Raw genomic sequence first — 21,094 nt, 5'->3', positions numbered from 1 at the left:
GAATATTATTAGTATGAATAGTAGAAATATAATTAAGTGTCAACTTGAACTCAATAACTTCTTCTATCTGACCAACTTATGGAATTGAAATATCTATGAAGCTATTCCGTACTTGAGTTACAGGTGAATAACTGGTAAAACGAGTATGATTGATTCTATAGGACAGAAAATAAACTAAATATTATTCATAAAGCTGAGATTTGCTAAGAATGAGATTCTTTCATTGAATAAGAATAGGATATCAGAGAAGAAAATTAGTATAAAAAAATGGATAGGAATGAGGATAAGTGATAAACTTGAAATATTCTGTAGTTGACACAAAATATTGAGAATATTCCATGAAATAATGAGCTCAAAATGAGGAATCTTAAAGTGAAGAACATTGCGGAAGTGAAAAAATTTAATTATGTGCTTCATCTTCTATATCACGTATTTTACGATATTGAAATAAGTGGATACTTCACCGTGGATGTTTATCTTTGAAGAATTGAAACATTGTGTCCACTATTTACGTTTCACGTTCATTTTAATTAACAAGTATAGATAAATCTAAGTAAAACAAATGAAAATGAATAAAAAACGACTTTGATTTTGTAAGAATGGATTTAGAAGTGGTTTCGATACCAGAGAGGTACTAGCTGTAATCCCAGTACTGTTTCAGAGCTGCTACGACCAGAGAAAAGATGTATTTACGTGTTTTATAGATTATGAAAAATTTTTTAGCAAACTGCAACACCATAAACTCGTTCAAATACTGAGGCGACTTGACATAGACCAGAAAGATATATGCTGTATTGAAAACTTGTATTGGAACCATTCAGCTGCAGTTATAGTTGACAACGAACTTTCAAAGACCCAGAAAATCCTTAGTGGTGTTGGAAAGACATCCCTTTTTAACCTTTATTTAGAAAACATCTTTCAAGAACGCCTGGAGGATCAACAATTGGGCATCAAAGTAAATGGCATATGCATACGATATGCAGACAAAATGATTGACCTCCGAAGGCTCCTGGACATATTTGGAGTACACAGTAGGCTTGTGGGAATCAATATAATCATAAAACAGACAGAATTCCTGGTAATCACTTTCAAATTAGATGAGTTCCAGAATGTGAAACTATCATACAATAGTGATGAGTTTGAACGGGTAACAACATTTAACTATCTGGGAACTTGGTTATGTAAAGACTGGTCATTAGACGTAGAGATAAAGTGTAGGATAGAAAAAGTGAGGAGACTACACCTTAAACTTCCTGAAAGAACTAGGATTAATAGATCAGATATAAAAACTGAGTATGGCCAGTGCCAAAGCAAGAGAAAGGTGCACAAAAATTTTTTGATGCGCTGGGTATATAATACTCTAAGCTATACATAAAAAACGAATTTGTTGAGTAGGCGAATGACGGAAAAAAATATTGAAAAGATATTAAAATATTGTGTATCTGAACATACGTGTTTAAAAAATGCAAATTATGATAGCTGAGGCCACTAGTAAAATTTCCTACCTTTTCTTTGGATTTATTGATAATGTTTGTAAGAGTTTCTTCCAATCCAATCGAAATGGAGAAATTTACCAAAATTTCTTATTATTTGAGAGTGAAAGTTATGTGCATTACAATAACTTGTTGAATCTCACTGTTGATTGGCCATGTGTAAATTTTTGAAAAGAGGCAATTGCAAATCTTTAAAGAATATCTTGATTTTATGGTGTTGTTCAATTTTTGTGTTTAATAACTTAAGACACTGCAACTACTGTTTTGAATCTGAAGTTGGAAAATTTGTTGATATTCAAAATCCAGCCATTTTGTTGTTACGAGGGCTGCTACTCAAATTTTGAGATATGGCGATACTGATCTGACTATGTCAAATCTGACATTGCCATAATGAAGTTTGAGAGTTTTAATGGTGAATGTAATCAGTCAAAAATGTAATTAAATCGCTGCGGTGTTTCGCTGGTTTCCCGAATTCTTGTACTTGCACTTCGCTACACACCGTGGGATTAAGGCATGCTTGGGCATTAGATACACCTGCATACATTCAATATCATATGAACATTTGGCTGTCAAAAAGAATTGTTTGCGTTGGATACTGCTCAAAAAAATCCCGTGTCGATTAGTGTAAAGCAAGCATATGAACCAGAAACTAAACAACAATAGACTGTATGGGTCTTTCAAGATGAGCCAAATCTAACAACAGTTGTTTGGGGTCGAACCACTTCGAAGAAAATGGTAGCCTATTTTTGGGAATAACCGAGCATGTCGCCACCGTTCTATAAGAGCAACGTAGAACAATCAAATCGGAATTGTATATCAGCATTTGTTTGGTAAAAGTTTTCGGAAAAATCAGGAAAACCAATCGCTGAAGACGAATCATTCTCCACCACGACAAATCGGGCTCTCACATCAGTTAAAAAAAAAAAAACGTTTTTGAACAGTCAAAACATCGAATTGATTGGTCATCTGACTGATTGCTTGTAATTTCCGCAGATCAAAATTAAATTGAGAGGTCATCGTTTTTCTACACCTGAAGAAGCGGTGGATGCGTTCAAATCACATGTTTTGAAGGTACTTCAATCACAATGAAAAAAATGCTTCGACAATTGGTGCAAACGCATGTAAACGTGTACTACTCTTAATATAGAATATTTTGGAAAACAATGAAGCCATATCCAAATATAAATAATTGTTTTTATTTGTTTATCTCTAAATTTGAATGGCAATCACAATCACTTATGTACGTAGTTATAAGGATTCTTACAAATTTAGAAAAACTGAGTACTGAGCTGTCACTAAATATTTATTTTTAAAAGGCAATACGTCCACAAAAATCAAATATGAATTTTGGACACTAAAATTTTTGTCGACTATAAAATTTTGAGAAGAATGACGGAAGGATTTTACCTCAGTGAGCTTTAAACATAAATAGCACAAAAACTACCATATTTTGAAAAAAGTGTTCTAGTGCTCTCACTTTAGATATTATCATGATGCACAAATTGCACATCATTCTCTAGATGTGAAACCCAATAATTTGGCTCGCAAGGTTAGAAATTTGATTTATAGCGAAACGCTTATTTTGCAGATGTATACCATTATTTTAAAAAGTTGAAAATAGGCTGAACATCGCTCGAAAATGTATTGTGAAATCAAACTAAACTTTAGAGTTAAATTCATATTTGATAGGCAGAGAACTTTTTGGAGAGCTATATAAAATAAATGCATTAATTAAATCAACATGTGATTCAGTCATTTGATAAACAGTAGATAATTCGTTTAATTGTAAATGTCACTGATTTCAAGTAATTGGAAATTTTGCAATTAGAGCAGAGGAATAATAATAAATAGATAAGTTTTCATGTTGGTTCGTCACATACATACCAATTGAGTAATCTATAAACAAAAGTAAAAGTTAAAAAGTGAGTCAACAATTAAAAAGGAAACGATATGTAATTATTATAGTTTTTGAAGGTATACCTTTCTATGTGTATTGTCACTACCAGGTACTGCAATATGAATTTTAACGATGTTGTCATACCTCTATTGTTTTCAATTGCATTATTCAATCAATACCCTCATATTTCAGTTAACTTTTTCAAATCAAATATATCTAACTTACAATGTACATGTGAAGGTCTCGATTAACTTCACTATCGTTCAGTTCCAATGCTCAATTTCATACTGAGAAATAGTTAAATTATGAAGAAATTGATGTTAAAAATCAAACATAAGATGGTGGCGATAATGATGGATAATTTTACTGAATTTAATATGCGAATAAAATAAATAACATCTTTATAAAATTATAACAACAAATACAAGATGCAAATACGTAACAAGTTTTTAACCAATAATGCTCAAAACTTTTTTTTTTAAATGTTTTTTGATTAATATGTTTCAGAATAGTATTGAACAAATACAAACAAACAAACAAACCAAAGTTGCTTCTGATCACTTGAAGAGTGATTTCTATCAAGTAATTCAGGATTTAAATTAGGTTAATGACATATAATAATTTTGAAATTATTTTTATTTATGAAAAAGTTTATTACAAAATTATTGATCCACATTCTGAATCAAAAAAGTGTATTTTTTTCAAAAGTAAAGTGTTACATTTTTAGATGATACATATAATTTATACTTAGATTTCCTTCTCACGATTGGATACTCTAACCCATCCAAACTAAGCTCATCTTTTCCTGTATAAACTAGAACTGGTCCATGACCATAATTTTGAAGAATGCATTCCTTTTGGAATTGTAAAAGGTCTATATTAAAACCTTACGCATAGGGAGAGGGAGAGTGAGATAAATACTTTATTATCAAAAAATTTTTACGATTTGTAGACAAAAGCTTGTAAAAACTGAAAAACAAACAAAAATAACTAGATAAAAATACAAATGAAATAAAATTACAATTTACAGACTTAACGACGTCAATGTTGGAGTTATTTAATAAAAAAGGCTGTAATGTATTTTTATATGATAAAACTTTGGTTTAAGAAACGTTGAGACAGAGAGGATTGGAATAGCACCATGATTTGAGGGTTATTAGGTCACACTGAAGTATCGTGAGATAAGGGTTGCTCCAAGAGAAACTAGTATCGTGTGCAAATAGACATATTTTACTACTGATTTCTAGATAGGCGATGTCGTTTATATACAGGAACATAGGCTAGTACTGCGCCTAGGGGCACTCCACATTCTATTGGCTTTCATCAACAATTACAAACTGACTTATGCTGGTAAGGTATGACTTAAACCATGCGAGAGGTGTTCCCTTGAAACCGAAGTACTGTAATTTGTTAATTAAAATATTATGATTAACATAATCGCAAGGGTTAGAACAATCACAAAAAGTTGTTGCAGTGGAGTGATGGCTGTTTAGGCTAGAGTACTCATTATTAAGGACGGAGAATATAGCGTCATTTGTGCATTTGTTACTTAAAAACCCAAATTGGTGGGTGGTAAGTATTTTATATTTAAACAAAAATGATAAAAGCCTCTTTTTGACCAATCTTTCTATCTTAGATAACGTGGGAAGAAGTACGATTGGGCGATAATTCGATGCTTGATTCTAATCTCCTCCTTTATGCAGAGGTATAATTATAGCCGTCCTGAGGCAATTGGAAAAAGTACCATTTTGAAATTAAAATAATGAAAGTGGTGTTCAATACCCATTCTAGGAAACATCCTATATATGGAAATGAATTGAAAGACTAGGAGGAAGAGGGTAACTAGCCACAATTCATAAAATCTTCAGATTTTACGAAATACGGTTAGTCATAGAAGTAACAAGTCCTAGACCTGTTTTCACGTAAGTCAGTCAACATTTGGCAACGCTGCGTAAAGATTCGTTCTTGCGTTTATCCATTTGCTCAAGAAGGAGACAAGCCACGTGTGTTTTAACATAGTGTCGAAAAGTTCAGCAAGTGTTAAACGTAAAGTGCTCCAAAACGGGGATAGTTCTGTATTGGACTTCGTCTCAGGTGGTAGTATGAAGGATGAAGATTATGTGGAATCATGTTATGATAATGGATCGTTTTGTTAATAATTTTTTTGCTTATTGCACACATAGCAAACCGTGGGTGAATCGAAGTAGCAAGTGTTAATTTAGAATATATTAATTATACTGCCCCTCAAGCAGGAGAACTAATAATTTTGACTGACAACTGTGGGGGACAGAACAAAAACTGGACGGTGATGTGTTTGCAAATTTATTTCATTAATAGGTTCAAATACCTTGAGGAAGCAGTAATAACATTTGGAGAAATGAGACACTAAGCCCCCCAAATAGCCTACTTTTGGAGAAGTCTATGTATTTTGGAAGCAGAAGAATGAGGTGTAGAGTCTCTTACAAAATAACTTCTAGGTAAAGATGCAGAGTGGCTGTAAAGCCAAAACGACTCATCCGAACAATCTACAATTAATTACACTATAAATTACACTAAAATAAAGCAGATCTAAAGTCCAATATGATTTAACACCACCGGACGAGTCCTATGTCCCATTTAGAACGGATATATACTTGTACTTTGTTTTGATTTTTGTCCCATCCACATAGGAAAAAGCCTAATTGGTTGAGGTGTTCTGGAGCTGATATGTTATTAGCAGTCATTATATTATTATCTTCCAAATTATCAACGTATCCTCCAGCTGCAGTAGTTGATAGTTGATGCCGTTTCTTTTATATCTTCTCCAGCATATATTAGGAAAGTAGTCGCCTAGTGATAAGACAGAGATATATAAGTGACACAATTTTATATTAGATGGAATGAAATGAAAATTTGGCTGATTGAATAATTTTTTGGTACTGAAGATGATGGATTTTTTTACCAAATCAGAAGTTGGTATTGTTAGGTGACTTTCTAATTTTTTTCTTCTAGAATTGTAGCTATGAATGAGTATCTCAGAAATTGTTGAGCTTTTCTAAAAAGAAAAGGAAAGAGACGGGTTTTCATTAGTCTCTAAATTATATTCGATAAGATTGGTAATAATAGGACGACAGTTACTTGTGTTATTTTTCTCGCCACCCTTGTACAGGGAAACAATTATAGCTGTTTTTAGACAACTGGAGAAAAGCACCCTTGCAAACGATTCGTCGATTAGAGAACATAAAACGTTAATCATCACATCTAAAAAATGTGAGAATAACTTAGCTGATAACTCATCGATGCCGCAGAAAGTCCTGTTTTGAATGCTGATTATGGTTTGCTCTAGCTCAAATCCATTTACAGGTCTAAGAAATAGACTGTCAGTGATTCTTTTAGAAAGAACAGTGTGTAACACTCACATGAATACATTCATTATTTCGGCTACTTATATTTATAAAAACACATCAGCACTAAATTATAATTAGATATCATTCAACATTAAAATAGGATCCCTACTTTCCAACCTATTTGAATGATAGCTAAAACACCAAAATGTTTCATTGGGAAGTCCTGTATCAAAAAATTTTATTGTTCTTAAATTTATCGCAATAATTGAAATAGAATAGAATGAAATGCTTTGAACATCAATTCATAATTTGAACTTGACGAATTTCAAAATTATTCATAAGTATGTACAGTATCCGGAATAATGATTTATTCTCTTTGGCTTTCACACACTGTATAACTTATAATGTGATAATTCTGAAAATATAACTACGTATTTCTACATTTCTTCAAATTAATGCCTATTTTCGAAAACTCTTGTTTGTTTATAGATACTATTAATTGTTAAAAAGCAATGGAATAATTAATGCACGAATTAATACGAATAGATAAAGTATTCAACTTTCGGCAATGGTCATAACTTACTTAATGAGTTACTGCACTCGCCTGTGGCTTGTGTTGCTAACTTCATCTACCTTAATTATGACCTGGGTTGTCGCTCGGTAGATAATAGGTATACCATACTTTCCATGATCTACTATGAATATTTTATAATTTTGTCTTCAAGGAAGTTATACAATATTGTCAAGAATTTACAGAAAAACTCATTTCCTCACGAATTAATTAATATTATTGAAAAATCTTGAAACGTATCAATTTTCCGAATAAAACGCGTTAGTTTTTTATCGTTATGAATAACGCTTTCTTTCATAGCTACAATAGCGAATGTTTAAACAGTGTGAAATCTAAAATGCAACAATGGCTACGTAAAAAGAGGATTGGATACAATGAAAGTGTGATTGAAGTAGAGTTGATGACAATTATCGAATTATGTCGAGCCAACTACTTCCATCACGTCACCGACTAGATAGGAATTTAACCCTATAAAAATTATTGGTGCTTAAACTAAGTAACGTGGTTCGACATAATGTCACATTCAAAATGGCTGCCGTGGCACATATACCATGTACTGCAATAGATAAAATTACCTTATTAGCATATAAAAACGCAATAAATCACATTGAAATAGAAAAAAATTGTGTGTGAATGCATCATTATCCATGTTGCTACGGATGATAGAGATAGTTTTATATCAAGAGAAGCAGACCAAATCTATTTTATGAGCTACTTTGAGTTTGAGTGGTGCTATGTAAATCAACCAATAATTCAAATTATAATTATGTAGCGTTCGATTCAGAATGGATTTATATCACGATAATGCAGCTGACTAATTTCCTTTTTAGTTTTTTATATTATGATAGACTGTTGACAGTTATTCGACTTGGGACTACTTGTGTGTTTGAAATAAAATCACTTTCTATTAAAATATCCACATCCAGAAATCAAAAAGCGTATTGTTAATCATATAATGTAATCTCGGCGATAATTTTTTGCTAATCGGGCAATTATCAAACCGTTAAAGGGTATAGGACAGTTAAAAGCTTCTCCCAGATTAGCAAGGCATCGAATTACGAAGAAAGGATACATCTATCTGCATAAATAAAAACTATCTCTAATTTGTTGTTGGTGTGTGTGGATTTTATGTTACGTGCGCGTGAAGAAAGTTATACACATGTTTAGCAAAGGTATAGAAACAGTTAGTGGCATTAAGTACGGATACATCAAAAAAAAAGAATTTGCAAAGCGTTAATTGTGTGGATAAATCAGAAACTCATTTTTAAGTATAATGGTAGTCACAATATTCACGATTCTGAAAACATTTTGTCCATATCAATATTTCTTTCATTATAAAAATTTCAAATGACCTATGAAAATTATTAACTGAGAATTTGCTATGAAAACTAGTTAAGATGTGACCATGAAAAATTGTGAAAATATAAGGAAATCTATTAATCAAAACGTCTTTGCCACTATTAAAACAAGAAGTGCATGGTTTTCTAAAAAAAATCGATTATACAATTCAAAAAGTAACAGTTTTTATAAGTCAATAGGGAATTATCGGAATCATTGTCATTTTATTGAAGCCGACTTCATTTTGAATGATATCAACTTTAAAAATAGAGTTATTGGAACATGGTCGCATTGGGTATATAGCTGGTATTTCTAATCTCAAATTTTGTTGTTCCTCTAAAGTCGTGGTAGTTATGGAGGTTAATTATGAATGGTTATTAAAAACGATTTTCTTTAAAAACACAATAACGTTCATAGCGAAAATGAAATCTCTTGGATTTGGATATCAAATTCAAATAAAAAATGGAAAGAGAACTAAAATGTACAGAAAAACACCGGGAATTTAGTTAGGTATTAAAACCAATATTCTTTTGTCTTCCTTTCCGAATGACCTCTTTTTTTAAAAAACGATATTAACTTAACAATAGCATTGATGCTTTGTGCGCGTGTGTATCTGTCAGATATAAAACAAATAAAGTTGATTTGATATTATAATTATTTTTTCTTCTAAATATAATATGACATATTTAAGTTCTTAGTCCACGATATAAATTGGAATTTTTTACTATACTGCAAGGTTCTTCACAAAGTTGATTACTATTCATACATTAGACATTGCCAATTTCATTCCTTCAGTTTTTAGGAATTTGTCTAATAAGAAAATACTATCATACACAAACACCGGTCTGCTGACTTGTCGGCTCAAATTTGACAAGCCTCGCGCATGAGGTCACGCTGGAATCAGAATGTTTTCTTGATCATTAATATTAGGTCGAATTTGTACGTATTAATTGGGCTTTTATGTGTTCGCGATATTTTTATGTGTCTAGCGGCTATTATAGAGTTGACCTAACTTTCAATGCTTTCTTCTAAAAGATTGTACATTCTATTATCAGATAATACTGCCGTCGGTGAGTGCAAAAACACTAATCGAAATACCAAAGGAACAGGTATTAAATACTTTGGTTAAATTGAAATTAATTTAAAATATGGTAAATGAATGTAGTAAATCACAAGGTTATGTTATTGTTGATTCACTTGTAAAATGGAGTCTAGTTGGAAATATTTCGATACGATACCCCTGATTTATCTGTTATTTATTTTACCGCATGTTTGTTCCATTCATTTCGAAGAGGGTAGTATGAGCATAGGCATACCGTGTGTGTGTGTCGTGAAAATAACTACATATTGTACCGCCCCAGACTAATTGATCATTGTAATGATATAGGTTTGGTTAGGTTAGGTTAGGATTGTTTGAAGTAAAATTACTATTTAACTAAGTGCAAGCTGTGTATGGCGCGAAATAAAAATAATTGGTTATCCATTCCATCTAGTCATAGTTTCAAGAAATTCAGTTTCTAGGGTTGATATAGTTCTCTAGTTCTCATTTTACAAATTTATTATTTTTATAAATATGTATATCTTATGCCAGAAAGTATTCGTTAAAAGTCGTTCGAATTGGACTGCATTATACGCCGTTATTTAGACAGATGGATTTATTTGTACTCCTACTTGGAACTTAGAAAAAAAAATCATTTATATACCTCATTAACTTGCTATAACTGAATGTTAAATTATAAAACGTGAATAGAGTAAACTGTACTAAACTGTGAGGGAGTTTGGTTTAAACAGGGTACCAGATGTGAACTGAACTCTTTTTGTCAATTATCCTTGACGATTTGGTTGTTGCCATCCATTTATTCAGTTTTTTGTGTTTAATACCACATGTTGATAAAACGCAATATTTTGGATAATTTGCTACCTATTGATGTATTACTTCTAAAGTCGCAACCCTGTTCTCTTTATATAAACTATAAATTGTAACGTATAAAATCTTGAGTAGCTTTGTCAACTGATACCAGTTTTCCTTTACATGTTTTCCGATTCTCTGAATAATCCACAGCAATACTTATTATGATTGAATTATCAGATTGCTGCATATTTTCTTTTTTTAACATTCGAATATATATAAAACAAACTTGCGCTGAGTTTGTATATCTAAATCTTTGTTATTAAATTCATACCTTTATTCTCACCACATTGTGCAATTTCATTGTCTTCATTCGCTCATGGTCTAAAGAACGTCATATTTCTATTTATTTAAATAAATTTATGAATTAAATAAATCTCACCTAGCCACGCCACTGCTTATCGCAGACTGTCTAGCAGGATATTTCAAAGAATTTGTGTACATACGCCTATGCATTCATGTTTAAGACTCGATGTTTTCATTGGTAATCAGTGGAGATGATGAGTCCACGTGGACTGACGGTTTGTTAGTTGTTGAGCAAATTTTATACGGAGGGTAAACATTATTTTTCATTCCTTAATTTGGTATGAGTGCCGTGCGTATTTATGAAATATTGATTGTTCCTCGCATAACTGTTTTCTGCAATTGATATTGGAAGAACTATGCAATAGTCTGATATTGGTCGCTGGCTACATTGGACCCGAGAAATTTTATTTTAACTTCAAGGCAAAGTAAATTAATCATCAATTGACCATTTGTAAGCAATAACATCTAACGATCAATGAGTAATTGCTACGCTAATTTTTTAGTTATCATATGATTACAATTAATTTTACTTTGAATTTAATTTATTCAACTGAAAGGAAAGAATGTTTAGAAATTCAGTATTTCCATAACGTTATTGTTGAAACGGGTGTATCAAAACAACAATAATATAAAGAGAAAGTAAACACCTACATCCTTCTCCGTATTATTAGTACCATGAGTCATTGTAATTTGTGATGTATAGACATGCAAATAAATTTCTTCTCAATACCTGTATGAACCAAACACATGTTTAACTATACATAATTCTACACGATTAACAGGATGTACGTTTCAAGTCATATTGTTATATCCAAGACTGCTTTATGCAATGTCATAATACGGTTCTATTACAAATTCCTTCCTCCCTACTATTGGTATTGGATCACATATGTGTCATAGATGACGTTGCATGGCATTTGAAAAAAAATATTTAGTTATACCGTCCATACCTTGACTTACCTGTCCATACCTCTATTTATAGAACGCTTCATCTCAGAAGTTGTCAAGAACATAAAGTAACCTTGTATAGTCAGACTGTTTTAATGACACCAAAACATCTAACTCTGCACGTAGTTCGAAAAGTACTTTACCTACCTTTACCTAATACCAATAGCCTATTGGCTTTATCCGACATCAAAACGTGCTGTAGAATTATTAGAAAACAGCTAACAAGAATAGATAACTTATAAACAGTCTTTATATTGTGCAGACAATACCTGGATGAACTAGAAAGTGAGGAATATTTTACATAAATTCAACATTCAGGAACTTAACTTTTGCTTACTAAATTGGCAATGCAGAATAGTTACTGCTAAGGGCATGAAGATATTGAAACTAAAATTTAATTTGCGATCAGAACTAAGTTAACCGGAAATACGGTATTATAACGTAATCTTGTAAATATTCGTAAAAAAGTAGAAACGCAATTAAAAAATAGGTTTTAAACACATAACTTAGATTTTAATAACGTTATAGATCGAATGATTTAAACGAATTTCAATTTATGAAAATATGAGCTGAATTTGGGGAAAATATATAATAAATCAATGTTAAGCAGCAAGTTCTAGTTTATTATAACTTTAATGAACGTTTTAACTCAATTCAGTTCAAAAAATATATGCTTCAGTTTTAATTATTCATTTATAATGGCATCGCTTATTTGTGTTTTAAGCTAAATAGATTCTGTAGCTAAAATACGACCCACAATTCAATATAATAGTTTATTTTGAATGAATTGATGATTGATGACTTCTTTATCATTGTCTCATTTAATTGCTGATGTATGCTCCATGGAAACATATTAGAAAGTATGCCTAATTTGTTTGAGGGTAAAATCCGGATCTGTCTTCATGAATAATAACTCATTTTGGTTGCTTCTACCTACTAACCAATAGACGCACCTATGGCATGTTTTATAACGGTATTAACGGTACCAAAAATAGAATTCGATAGGTGCGAGTACCTAGTTGTCTGATGAAATTCTTTTTAACATTCTTCATGTTATGTAGAAACATTGCGTAACATTTGAATACTAATTAATTTTATGCTAAGATGCCAATAATTCTAAGTTCTTCTTTCGTATAGATGAAACCTATTCATCAATTATCACTTGCCAACGTATTACATTTAGTAAAATTATTTTTATATCATAATATGAGTATTAGGGTGGTCATCAACAATAAAATTTTTTTGCGACGCCCTCTGAAAAGCTTTTTTTGATGAAAAAACACTGGGAATTCGTTTTTAAATTAGAAACAACACTTGCCTCTACACGATCTAAGTTAATTTTTCGGTATAACGATCTCTTTTGGAAATTTTTCGAAAAAAATACAAATTTAATCGAGATATAAATATTATCGAACACAAAACATAAAAATAACAATCTTTGGTCAAAACAACAATAAACAAAAATCTGAATTCAAAAATTTTCCTAATTGATTCAGTGCATTAAATGAAAACATGGAAGATATTTAGATTTCTTCACTCAAACCCTCAATTAAGAAAAAAATATATTCATTTTTCAATGTAATCTCTTTCTAGTTCCATACACTTTAACCAGCGATGTTCAATAAGTTCGAAACCCTTTTCATAATAATAATCGTCAAGCTCCTCAAAATAGCCATTAACTGCTTCTTCATTGTTGAAAAATCTCTGACCACCGAGCCATTTTTGCAAGTCTAAGAGCAGAAAATAATCCGAGAAGGCTAAATTTGGCGAATTTTGTATATAGTTCAACAATGAAAATAACGAAGCTAAGTTTCACGAGAGTCGGCTGATCTGTTAAGCCAAAAGTAACTAGATTGCAACTTTCATGCAATAAAAACGGCACAAAACCGATAATGTCCAGATCTTGCATGAAACAATCGGATGACTTCATCTGCGCATGCTTTTGATCAAGAAATATTGCGTATTGCATTGCATTGCACGTTGTATTGCATCATGTCAAGCAGCCTTTATCTAAATGCAGTCGTCTGTGCTTGATTTCTTCGCTCAAACGTTGCAATATGTTCGGATAATAGTCGGCGTTGATAGTTTTTCCTTTTTTAAGAAAATTATTCCACTCGCATTCCGAAGAACAGACGCCTGCATATAGAACGATCTTTGCCTTATTTGGAGCCGGTTCTCCCTTTTCAATCGATTGTTTTGATAATTGTTTTGTTTCGGGTGTGGAATGACGTTTCATCCATGGATGTGGAACGGCGTAAAAATTCAGCTTTATTTCATGAAATATTGCCATACTCGATAGAACAATCTTAACGCTGCTGTTTTTTTCCATTTTGAACAAACGCGGCATCCATCTTGTGCACAGCCTTCTCATGTCTAAATTTTCAATTAATATGCGATGTTATGTACTCTTTGAAATGCCTACTAGCTCTTGCACTCAGTCGACGATCATCTAGTACAGCTTTGTGGGTTTTCTTCAACATTTTTGGAATCGTTACTTCCTTCGTCTGCCACTGCGATGCTGGTCTTCGCAGTTCGTACGGCTTCGTTTTTACTGTTGATAACGAAGGTGCAATCTTACCCAGAGTAGAATCTAGTTCAGCTTTTATATTGGTTGTATTAAGGCTTTTCAAATAAAAATATTGTATCACATAACGCTGACCAATTTTTTCTATTTTTACAAATTTACTGAGAACGTCTACTATTGATGGATGCCAAACAAATACTAAACAACGTGGCCTCTTCAAAATTGAAACATAAGCTGTTTAGATCGTGTTCTTTCTAAAACAGTGGTTATTTTCAAGCATTTACAGACCAGGTACTTATGGATCTATCCTCGTATAATCATCTAAGATTTGAATGAGGTTTTGTTTTTGTCCTTCGTCTTTTGTAAGCATATCGTTGTATTCTTGCATTAGCTTAACAAAAATTTCAAAACTTGCAAATTAGATGGCAGTTGATTTCCAGCAATTTCATGATGTGTCTTTCCAATCGAAAATATATTTTCTTTATCTTCCATTATAGGGAAAAATAGTACTCAATAACTTTTAATAAAGATACAATTCAGTATACAAATAAATATAATAAACACTCAAGGGCTATACTTTGGAGCGTATAAATGTTAATTATTTCATTATTTAGCTATTAATTTATACATAGTAACAAGTAACTGAGACAAACTTCGAAAAGTAAATTCTATAGAAACTATAGATGTATGAAGGCATGAACTTTGTTGGTAACTAATCGACAGAAAATTATTTTGGGCCTTCACAGGATGATGTGAATTTTCACGAAAATAACTCATACGTAACAGCTCACAGGCGTGTAAAAAGCTCTAAAATATAAGAAAAACTGAAACATGAGCTTGAATGATTCTTACAAAGGTTTGCGTTAAAATTCTTAACTTGAAATTATACCACTGAAGATGTTTCCGTGTTAGTTATTTTTAAATCTCAAAAACTATTTCAAATTTAATAAGATACTTTCAGAGAAAAAATATTATACCCAAAAAAAAACACCAAAATACCAGAGTTTTTTAATCAAAAAAATTTCAATTTTAACGATTACCTTAATTTTTCGATTCCCAACTTTACCTTTTTATTTTTTTAGCATTTGAAGACGTATACTCGAATTCATTCATTTCTCCAAATTCTGCAAATTTGAAAGCGCCAGAAAATTTTAAGGGAATAATAACGTCAGAACTGGAAAGTTTTCCAAAAGAATCGGAACATTTATCTGACTTGATTCAAGATGGAACGGATTCAACAAATTTATTGTCTTCGGCTACACGTGTTATCCGGTCAGCAGATCCAATTCTATCAAGAACTGCCATTTCAGATGAATTTAATTTATACAAGAATATAGAAGAAGCTTTGGAAAGTAACGATGTAGAGTTATCAGGAAAAATTGTTGAAAATATTCAACCTTCCAAAACCGTAAGTCACTTTTTAAAAATAGTAACTCAAAAACGATAGTCAGTTTTATGAATATATATGATGTTATAATGAAGTAATGCAATCATAAAACATACAGTACATATTGAAAAAATGTAAAAACACGTCAAACAATTTATTTTACTCCTCATTTTTATATTTTTAATGTACTTATTTAAGCTGTGTCCCGTTCACTATCTGTCATAGGCCAAGACGATAGTGGACCTGAAATAAAGAGTTTTCGATCATTTACGAAGTTACACTTGTCACTTCATGTCTAATTGATTCCAAGCTCTATAAAGTTTCTGGTTAGTTAAAGTAGACTCGACTTTTTTGAATGTCCCTACTAAAAAATCACTAAGAGTGAAATTAGGTGACCTAAGTGGCCATCCCATTAATCCATATTATCCAATCTATATTTCTTCAAACGGTTTACCCTGAAACCTTTGAACATTGAGACCATAATAGCAAAACCGAAAACTGAGATTCAGGTTTACCTATTATTTGGATTCGCAAAACTCGTAATTGGGTCCGGAAACAATGTTATCCAAAGATTGTCCAAATATTTCTCATTTAATTTCCGCGAAAGAAATAAGAACCAATAAATCTCCTCTAACTATTGTGGAAATTTTCCTAAGCCTAATAACGACAATTGTGCTGATTCACCGTTGCCTGGAAATACAACACTATTGAAGCAATTTGGTTTTTCATGAATGCCTAATGAAGATTTCACAACATTCCAAACGTTTGTCCGTATCATATCTTAAGAGTTCGTGAACAAATTGAGCTTTGTATGGTTGCAGTTTATCTCTTTTCAAAAACTTTACTACAAATTACAGACTAACATTTTGTTGCGAGGTAATTTCTGTTGTTGTTGCATGAGGGTTGTCTTCTGATGACTGTAAAATATCTAATTTTACATCTCTGTTCCTGGTAGTCCAGATTCTGGAGCGTTCCCCAAGCTTCTTTATTATTTTTTGCAGTAATTCTGCTTAGTGTGCTTCTAGTAGTTGGAGATATTACGAAACGTGTTTTGTTAAATAAAGCACATGCTTCTTCATGAGTTTAAAGTCTATAGCAATAACTTACCATCAGTAGAATTTCTATCATTTCCTTTCGAGTGAAGGAACTGTAATAATAAAACTGGTATGACGCTAATCCTAAGATTGACATTGGTAAATAATTGTTTAATTGAAATAATTGATAAAAGTAAAAAAAACAGATGTTCTTTCTAGGTAACTTTAAGTTTTAATTCCTTTGATTATGTATTTTTCTTTCATAAGTTCAAAATCAAGTCCATTTTGGTTTATTAAGTTTCAGTTTTTTCTTATGTGACGTGCTTCTGCATCTTTTCTAAAAATGACCAAGATATGTTTTATGAGCTTCGTACATAAATATATAGTATCTCTTGTTTTAGTTGTAAGATGCTTTTTCAAATAAGATATAAGTCTAACTTAACTATAACATGATATATAATATTTATGTATTAGAGTACATTTGAGAGAATTAGTCATAAATAGCAAATAGAAAAAATCTACTTCATTCTGGGTATAGAATTTTTCACAATCAAAGAAAGTACCTTTGCTACTGAAACCTATTTAAAATTTGATTTCTTCAAAATTGTAAATTTATTTACTGGGAGGGTATTGCAGAAGGTCACACTATTATATTAAAATATAGAAGAGAAATTTGAATTTTATGAAATTTATTTGATTTTAATTCACGTGTACAGCTGGAAATGAATTCACAAAAAGGCGTAAGGATCATATATAATCCGACCCTGTTAGTTGCAGATATAAATATACGGATAGAGTCTATTTATTAAATATTAACTGGAAGCTAGTCACTTTTTAGATCGTGAAAAATCTTATACTCACGTTTAAGTATATTAACCGTCATCCTATAAGGTTATTTGACCTGTGTAAACTGCATAACGCGAATAATGATAATTTGGTTTGCGGTTTTTCCACCCTGCAATAAAACAGACGCCGACCCTTGATCGATCCCAAAAATAATCGTTAATGCTACCTTACAGAAGTAAATACCAGTTTTACACATTTTGAATTGACAGTCATTTATAAACTTGTTGACAAATACTCAGGTAGGTATAGAACAAAAACAATATGTACAAATATATATATATATATATATATATATATATATATATATATATATATATATATATATATATATATATATATACATATATATATCCGAGAGTATTTTCGACGATTTCTCTTTACAACACTGTAATAAATATTTCAAATCTAACATTGCCATCATGATGTTCGACATTTTTAATGGTTAACGTACACAGAACGTATTGTCATATGAGTGCTATTTGAGCTACTTGAAACATTCATCTTGGTCAAAAAATGGAATTAAATCGCGAAAATTTTCGTGCGATGATTTTCTGTGACATTCGACGTGGATTAAACCAACAGCAGTGAGCCGATTAACGATTAACTAAGCTCCGACTTTTGGTTATGGAGCACCATCTCGAGTCACCGTGGATTCACTACGCTGCAGGATGAATTTCGTGGAGGTCGTCTAAAATCAGCTGTTGTGCCTGAAAACATCAATGATGTGCATGAGCTGATATTGCAAGATCGTGATGTCATTGAGGCATACTTGGTCATTATTTCCAATCGCATACATTAAATATTGCATAAACATTTGACTGTCAAGTTGATTTGCTCACGTTGGATACCGCATAATTTGACGATCGCTTAAATAAAGCTCGAGTCGATTGGTGAAAAGAAATGCTGGAAAAAATTCAATCTCGATGCTTCAAATGACGTGATTAGCGACGAATCATGAATCTCTACTTATGAACCCGAAACTAAACATTAAATGGGTCTTTCAAGACGAGCCAAATCAAACAAAAGCTGTTTGCGCGCTAAGCACTTCGATTTTCCAATAGAGCAACGTAGAACGGCCAATTCTGAATAGTTCTCCATCATTTGTTTGACAGGGAAACCAATCGCAGATCACTCTCCACCAGTTTGGCATCTAATGATTTCCTCTTAATCTCGAATTACGAGGTCAACGTTGTTGGTCACCTGAAGAAGCTATCGATGCGTTCAAATCACATGTCTTGGAAGTACTTCAATTGGAATTGAAAAAATGCTTCGACAATTGGTTCAAACGCACGCAAAAGTGTATTGATCTTAATGTGTTATTTGTTTATTTCAAAATTTTTACGTAGCAGCCCTCGTATCATAATAGATGTAGATAGATAATAATATGTAAACTCTTCATTATACACCGTAATACGTGGTGAATCCGGTTCAATATCTCAGAATTGCCAATATTTACGAATTTTTCGACGATTCATTTTCTTCTATGAAAGTTAAGATTGCAAAATAGTACTTTCACCAACTCACTCACTTGTTGCTTTGATTGGATTTGATTATTTTATCAATTCTTGGTACACGTTGTTCACTATTTCTTTAGCATCAGATGACATATGATGTCTTTTTTGAAGCTTCCGGAATTAAATATAAATTTTCGAGTGGTCCGATGTCAGTACGTTTTCGAGTTTATTTTGGAGCACATGCGCATTTACACATTTTCCCCGGTAAAACCATCATTATGGAAAAATTCACTTTCTTTCATAACTCTATCCATATAATTTTGGAAACATTATTATCTCCATACAGTAATCATTTGCGAACACTAATCCGAAATACTCAGTAATTTTGTATGTTATCAGTGAATAAAACTATTTCAATTAAACTGAGAAAAATAGTTTTGTCCTGACCTGAGGGCAGAGACTACCTGGATTTTATATAATGATTCAGAACTGCGATTTCTTGGTACTTCTGTAGGTATTGTTTGTTATCAAAAAGGACTGGCTGTATAGCCTTATATCATGACAGTTGCATGTACAGTGAATAAACAAATATTAATTACAAATATGGTACATCTTCTGTTCTAGAATTAGAATAAAGTAGTATATTTATGAAAAAGGAGGCTAATACCATTTCCTTCCTTTACAGTAACATAGAATGGTTTTTATATATACTATTTCAAATGTTGATGTATAAAAATTGAAACACTCATGAAATACATATATTTAGTTAACAACATCTAACAATATCAGACAACGAACTGTTTTAGGAAAAGGAATTCATTACGACAGAAAACTACCAAAAAACCGATCTTTCGGGGGAATCCAGAGGGACTCCGCATCAAGCACGATCGTTGCCACTGCCGGAGTCCCAAGAAATCACCCCCAGTGCTTCAATGTCGATGACGGCTTTTGCTACCCAATCACCTCCTCTACCAAATCAAGCCCGACAAGCCAACCCTGATATACAGGATATTATAACAGGAATTGTTAAGCTACTGAATGGTGAGTATTTACATTATTTTTTTCCACTGTTGGTAGTAAACGGCTCCCATACTTTGAAATAATTTTGTGAATCGTATTATATATTCGATATTATATAATGTATGTTTCTAAGGATATAAACCATTTCAATGCAGAAATTCCTAGTAATCTTCTTATCCTGTTTGATTTTCCATCTCGTCAAGAAGGAACCTACTCTCAATCATTTGTTCTTTTTATTTATAGTTCAGTGACAGTGAGCGGTCATGAATGATTTCGCAGATAACTGTTTATAGAACTGACTAAAAACGACCAAAGGCCGATGTCTTCAGAAAAGTCTTAGAAATGAGCATTTTAACTTCACTGGCGAAACTGTTAGGTTTGCCTATGTTTTTGAACCTCTCACGTGTGACTGCTAAACACTTACCGATGATCTAGTATGCAGTTTCTTTTTCCTAAAAACCCCAGAGACATACCAGATCGTACGATTTCTTTCAGCAGGGTGAAGGTGTCATAAATAACCCAATTCACCTGTCGTATTTAACGCCTTAAAAAGCAGTGGATTAATGAGATAGACAAATATGTGTACATTAGCTTGTATCATCTCATGTATTTCCAGAGACTGTTCTCGACCAGACTTCTCACAATGAAGTGATAGATACACAGATTTTGTCATGTGAATCAGCCTCCTCTTTGACCATGTAATCGTGAACCTAAATGAGTTAACCTTCCAGCCGACGCTCACCAGTTCAAGTAGAACTTTTTTGCACTTCTGTACAATCCTAGAATAGACTAGATTGGTTGTTATGGCTTTGATACCGGCTGTGTTTTCGCGCTAATCAAATTTACTTTTTTTATATGGCGCTTTGTCTGACTATATTCCATCACAGCAGCTCGTCTTGAAAGACGATAGCGTATTCCCCAAGGGAGACAAAGCTACTTATTTTGATGCCTTCTTGTACCAAATGGCTCCGAATTGCTCTGTGTTTAAGTTCCTCGTCCATTGTACTCTTGATTATGGAAGGTCACAGAAGCCATCAGAGT

The 21,094-nt window shown here is 32.2% G+C and overlaps 1 protein-coding gene across 1 annotated transcript in view; it reads left to right on the top strand.

Moving 5' to 3' along the window:
- Nucleotides 1-599: 599 nt before the first annotated feature.
- LOC130444699 (uncharacterized) overlaps nt 600-21,094 on the top strand; it is a 39,597-nt gene continuing 19,102 nt past the window's right edge. Inside the window, exons 1-6 of the mRNA XM_056779976.1 lie at nt 600-631; nt 724-955; nt 3,898-3,972; nt 4,638-4,740; nt 15,395-15,720; nt 19,840-20,074. Coding sequence (XP_056635954.1) covers nt 600-631; nt 724-955; nt 3,898-3,972; nt 4,638-4,740; nt 15,395-15,720; nt 19,840-20,074 — 1,003 coding nt within the window. The remainder of the gene's footprint in view (nt 632-723; nt 956-3,897; nt 3,973-4,637; nt 4,741-15,394; nt 15,721-19,839; nt 20,075-21,094) is intronic.

Source organism: Diorhabda sublineata, chromosome 5, assembly GCF_026230105.1.
Source record: "Diorhabda sublineata isolate icDioSubl1.1 chromosome 5, icDioSubl1.1, whole genome shotgun sequence".
Lineage (NCBI taxonomy): Eukaryota > Metazoa > Arthropoda > Insecta > Coleoptera > Chrysomelidae > Diorhabda > Diorhabda sublineata.
The sequence above is the reverse complement of the archived record's forward strand: the minus strand, read 5'-3'. Positions and strand labels throughout refer to the sequence as shown.